The sequence below is a fragment of the Nannospalax galili genome, unplaced genomic scaffold (genome assembly GCF_000622305.1).
Source record: "Nannospalax galili isolate Female #2095 unplaced genomic scaffold, S.galili_v1.0 scaffold161, whole genome shotgun sequence".
Lineage (NCBI taxonomy): Eukaryota > Metazoa > Chordata > Mammalia > Rodentia > Spalacidae > Nannospalax > Nannospalax galili.
Window position 1 is genome coordinate 4,554,458 of NW_008348586.1, and position 6,000 is coordinate 4,560,457.

General features: G+C 42.9%; 1 protein-coding gene across 8 annotated transcripts in view; it reads right to left on the reverse strand.

Annotated features, from left to right (window-relative positions):
* Cfap43 (cilia and flagella associated protein 43) overlaps positions 1–6,000 on the reverse strand; it is a 100,521-nt gene that overhangs the window by 29,927 nt on the left and 64,594 nt on the right. For 7 of the 8 annotated variants that reach the window (XM_029569669.1, XM_029569666.1, XM_029569667.1 and 4 more), the window contains 3 exons: positions 3,158–3,283; positions 952–1,056; positions 100–216 (listed from right to left, as the gene is read on the reverse strand). In XM_029569669.1, the coding sequence (XP_029425529.1) occupies positions 100–216; positions 952–1,056; positions 3,158–3,283 (348 nt within the window). The remainder of the gene's footprint in view (positions 1–99; positions 217–951; positions 1,057–3,157; positions 3,284–6,000) is intronic. The other variant, XM_029569665.1, reaches the window with a different exon arrangement.

Below are 6,000 nucleotides of genomic sequence, written 5' to 3' on the forward strand. Positions count from 1 at the left end.
CATTATATACAATCTTAATATTAGTTGTATTATAACACAAACCTGCATGATATATTACATCATATATGTAAACACACACATATCCATTTAAAATGGTACCTTAAGACACTCTGTTTCAATCGTCTTTTGCTGCAAAACTCTCTTCAGTTCCTGCAACTCTTCCTCTGTGCGAGCTTTCATGGGGAAGTTCTCAACCACATAGGGGATGTGAAAGCACTTGGGTGAAAAAGCAAGACAAAGCAAGTTAGTTTTGTAGTACAGTTGTGGGCATCTAGGGGAGAAGGAGGGATGTGGTCCTCTCGCTGGTATCAATTCAGAGATTATTATTCCATGAGTGAAAACGACAATGGAAACCTTTAGGTGATGCCATTAGTACTACTGTAACCTTTGCACAAAACACTGCGTTGGCGGTGAAGGGATTAGTTCCAGAGCAGGGATTCTCAACAAAGAGCAGTTTCTACCTACATTCTTCCTCCTCCCCAGATATCTGGCAATGTCTAAGGTCACAGGCATAAACCAAGATGTTTAGTCACCCTATGTGAAGAGATAAATAAAAATCGCTCTTTAGAACATTCAGGAAGGCAGGCAGAAGTAAAAATGTGAGCCATGCTTTGTTTGCCTTTTAATCTGTGTGACACATGTGCAAGAAGGCCTTTTGGAATAGAAAGGTATTAAGACCCAGATGCAGGGGGCATCACAGAGGACAGAGGACAATGGTGCGAAGGCCAACTGGAAAAAATGCTAGCTTGGAAGCAGAGGCTGGGCAGACGGAAGACTGGATTAAAAGAATCTGATGTGTCCAGGTGGAATTCGGGGGAGGGAACAGTAAGGCATGCTCTGAATGCTTTGCTATGTGTGGGTTTTAATTTTCAAAAAAATAATGCCATGAGACTTTCGATGAATGCTTTTGAATCAGTCATGCTTCTGGACCTGGGGTTGTGTGTCTGTTACCTTCAGAGCTCGACCCTTGACAACCATGGAATCCCAGCACTCTTCCTTGATAAGCTCAGCCAAGTAGCTCTTGGCAAGGTTATGCATTTCCACTTCTTTCTTCATCTTGAAGAGAGTGAATGAAGAGAAAAGAGAAATGAAAACATGGCCCTCACAGAAAGAGCTATCTCAGTGTCAGCTGGCTCACAGGTCAGAGCTCCACACTTACTGCGAGCATATCAGGTGTTTCCCCAGCACTTTGAACTGCCCTGCTCTGGGGTGAACGTCTGAGGCACACAGCCCTACCTTTGAGAATGCCTTTTAAAGCTTATGTCAAGGCTTGGATTCTCTGCCTTGAAGACTGGCGTGTCAACACAAATGCCTCTAAGGATGGCCAGGTCACATCCATGAACAAAAGGGGCTGCATGGACAAAGACCGCCCTAGGGTAACACACTACACACAGACCTGAGGGAAGTCCTGCGCCATGTCTTCCTAGGCTCTATGTATGCATGTGCATGTGCACATATGGGTACAGGTAGGTGTGTGTGTGTGTGTGTGTGTGTGTGCTAGGATTACAGACACACACAGCCATGCCCAGTTTTTTAAAATCTCCCCAGCTCCAAGCTTTCCTCTTTTATCAAAGAAGTTTGAAATTCATACGTTTTTCATATAACACAGCAGGGTATCTAAATGCTAGCTTCATTCTTGTTGACACATATTGAAGGGCCAATGATCATTCCTTAATTATCGATGTCCATAATAAAAACTAGAGGACAACCTCAGATATCAATCCTCAGGAGAAAACCACCTTATTTTATTTTCATTTTTGAGACAGGGTCTCCCTGTAGCCCCAGCTGGCCTGGAACTCACAATGTAGACCAGGCTGGCCTCAGTCCCACAGAGATCTGTGCGCCTCTGCCTCTTGAGTGCTGGGATTAAAGGTGTATGCTACCATGCCCAGCTATATTATCTTATTCTTTGAGACAGGGTCTGTCATTGGCCTGGGGTGCTTCAAATAAACTAGGCTTACTGCCCAGTGAGCCCCAAGAGATCCACCAGTCTCAGCCTCTCCAGTGCTAGGATTACAGACACACACAGCCATGCCCAGTTTTTTAAAATCTCCCCAGCTCCAAGCTTTCCTCTTTTATCAAAGAAGTTTGAAATTCATACGTTTTTCATATAACACAGCAGGGTATCTAAATGCTAGCTTCATTCTTGTTGACACATATTGAAGGGCCAGTGACCATTCCTTAATTATCGATGTCCACAATGAAAAGAATACCCACTAATCTGGGGGACCAGATAATTTATCTTGTTTTCCAATTTAGAAGCATAGGTATTACTTCAATTAGCTTTATCTGCTTAAATCCTTTAATAGATAAGTACCCCTTATTTAAGAGTCTGCCCAAAGACCTAGTACAAAAGTACCTTAGTCCTTACACTTCTCTACAGAACCTTTGTTGTACTGTACTTTGTTGGCAGATTATCAAAGGAGCTCAAAATTTAAAATGGTTTTTGCTTGTTTCTTTTTATTCATTTTACTTGTTTTCTGATCAAATGATTCTTAATTTGCATTTCATAACTTTGCATAATTTGCATTTCTTTTGTTTATCTTTAGAGAACAGGGTCTCCCTGTAGTCCCAGCTGGCCTGGAACTTGCTATGTAAACCAGGCTGGCCTCTATCTCACAGAGATCACACCTGCCTCTGCCTTCTGAGAGCTAGAACTAAAGGTGTGTGCTGCCTCATTTCTTTTTTATTCTGATCCACTGTATGGATGGCTAAATATGCTGTTTTGCATTCCAGTTTTCAGAACCTGTGTGAGTCCCAGCCTATTCAGCCCTCCTCCCTGCCCTGCTGAGGCTCTTCCATCCTTCAGATTTCCTCTCCAGGACTTTGCTCAGTCATGACTGGACTTTGATTCTTTCCCTATTGTGGGCTGACTAATGGTCCAGGCTCTTTAGTATTAAGTCTTCTGATTGGGAGGTGCCACTACCTCTTGCCAGGGACTACTGTTTTGTCCCCATGTGTACCAAGAACTTTCTGGGCTTATGGTGCAGTCTGTTAGCCGTTCTCTTCAGGATCACCGTAATGGCTAACCCAGGGCTTATATTTCTTTCAAAACCCAGAGCTTCAGGAAAATGAATAGTATAAAAGAAACTAGCTTGGGGAGAGGCTTTCTCTGCAGCTGCTTTTCTGTCTTTGATTTTATTCTTGGGCGCCATACCTTTGCCACCTCCTCCTCACTTTCCTCTTGAAGACTTTCCAGTTCCTCAAGGTCCAGGCCAAATTCTTGTTCATCTAATTTTGAAATAGAATCCATCTTTGCATTTTCTTCCATCATATTTGTAATCTGAATTTTGAAATAAGAAGGGATGAGGACAACTGCTGGGTGAGGAAGAACTGATCTTCTTAAAGGGAGGGACTCTCCACAGGCTGACTAGACCCCAGTGGATGAACTTGCACTGGGGGATGTCTGGGGACACTACCTTGACATGATAGACTTTAACACAAATGACAGAATGTATGAATTCCAGTGTTGTGTGTGAGAGAGAGCTATGAGTGGGTACCAATGGAGAAGGGTGTATAAGCTGATTAAGATGTTCTGTATGAAATACACAAAAATTCAGTAAAAAAATTTTTTTTAAAAGGTTGAGGACAACCAAAAAAAATCAAACTTCAAAGAGATGGTTTCCTTAGTCTCTTTAGCTAGTAGTCAATAAAAATAGGTGTTCTATTTCTCTAAGTACACTATTGAATGAAGAATTAGGTTATAGATTATTGTGGTTATTGAAGTTTTAGGTTTGAGCCTTAGAAATTCACTCATCTAATAACAAAACAAAAATACATACATTTGCGACCTAGGAGTCAAGCCTCTAGGCATACCTCTGTGGGACTGTTTAGCCTTTGCGCATGCCTTGAGGGATCATGCTGATTAGATGAACTGAGGTGGGAAGACACTGAAAGTGGGTGGCTCTGTTCCCTGGGCTTGGGTCTTGGACTATACAATAAAAGGAGGAAGTTCACTGAGCATGAACATTGACTGCTCCCTTCTTTCTGGCTGCAGATGCACATGACCGGCTGCTTCAGCTTCCTGCTGCCTTGACCTCCCCCCATAATGGACTGTACCTTGAACTTTAAATAAAAATAAATCCTTGTTTTTTTTTTTTAAGTTGCTTTTGTCAGGGTTTTTTGTTTTTAATCACAGCAATAGTAAAGTAACTAAGACAATGATAAACTGATTTTGAATTTAAATGGCAAAGTAAATGTCCACAAAATAATTTTTTAAAAAATATTTTATTATTTTTATTTCATGTGTGTGAATGTATTGGGTGCATGTATGTGAGTGCAACCGTGTCATGCAATGCCACAGAGGTCAGAAGAAGGCTTCAGATGTCCCTGGAACTGGAGTTAAGGATGGTTTGTAGCCACCATGTGGATGCTGGGAATCGAACCCAGGTCCTCTGCAAGAGCAGTCAGTGCTTTTAACTGCTGAGCCATCTCTCCAGCCCCTTCTTTATTTTTTAAATATTTTATTTATTTTTATTTTATGTGTATTTTTATTTTATGTGTCTGCATGTGTATAAGAGCACCCATGTCATGCATTGCCTGAGGAGGTCAGAAGAGGGCATCAGATTCCTGGAACTGGAGTTATGGATGGTTGTTAGCCACCATGTGGGTGCTGGGAATCCAACCTGGGTCCTCTGTAAGAGTAGTCACTGCTCTTAACCGCTGAGTCTTCTCTCTAGCCCCCTAATTTTTCTTTAAAAAGAAGAGTAAAGGGGGCCGGAGAGATGGCTTAGTTCAGTCCCTAGCAATCACCTTGGGGGGCTTGCAATGGCCTGGAACTCTAGCTCCTGGGGAATTCAACATCTCTGGCCTCCAAAAGCACCTGCACTTACATGTACATACCCCACCACAGACACATACATATACTTTTTAAGTCAGCAAGGCAGAATAAAGAATCTTGGGCTACCAATGGTGGGAAGCCATCATGCTTCTAGATTTGAAGGGCGGGGGCTGGCTGGGAATGGTTGCCTGACCTGTAGGAGAGAGTCAGGATTGCTGCCAACAGAGCAGAAGCTGGGAATGCAGACCCCAACCTTAGTCTTCTGCAGCTGCTACTCCTTACCACTTCCCAACCAGAAGCCAGAAAGCAAGGGACCCATCATTGCTATTCATAAAGGCTAGTCTCTTAGCAGCTCAGCTCATGGTGGGGCAGGACTGAGAGGATGTCCACACAGTAAACCAAGGGTATCCATCCACTACATCAAGATCACTACATCTGTGATCTTTCCAAATGTTAGGGATAAAGAAAGGGTCTCTGGAGTGTCCAGAGATAAAAATTTGACTATCTACAAAGAGTTGGGAACCAGAAATGCACCAGATTCTATAAAGCAAACATTTTAAACCAGAAGACAACAGAGCAAGCCTTCAAAATTTGAGGGGGAAATCGGTGCCACTTAGGCAAACCATCAAGGAGTGTCCGAACAGGGTAGAGATTTTTAAGAACCAAGCTTCAAACACTGTAAATCCCCATGTCCTTTCTCAAGAGCAAAACCAAGGCACTGTACACTCTAGGGCCAGGCACCATTCATGCTGGGTTACATTTGTTGTTTGTTTCTTTGGACATTATTTATTAGCATATACTAATTATACAAAATAATGGGTATCACTAATTTACACATGAATATAATGCACATTGACCATGTTTACCCCCCCCATCAATCTCTCTTGACCCTGGGCCCCCACACTGGTCTCCTTCCCAGCTAGTCCCCTTTCTATCTTCATGTGTTTTGTTCATGTGTAGATTCCATGTACGAGAGAAAGCTACATTTGTCTGTGTCTGACTTCTTCCACTTAACATTATGATCCCCGGTACTGGGCAACATTTGAGTGGCCTCCTGTAAGCAGAGTTATATTACTGTTGGGAAACCCTGCTGTTAGGGTTGTAGTTTTCCATGTCCAGATAGCCCTAAGGGGCTTGGTGCCAAATGGAAGGACTCCCCTTTTCAGCATGGGGCCTCCTGCTCTCTTCCTGGCTTACCTGGGAAGTGCCACTAAGCACAG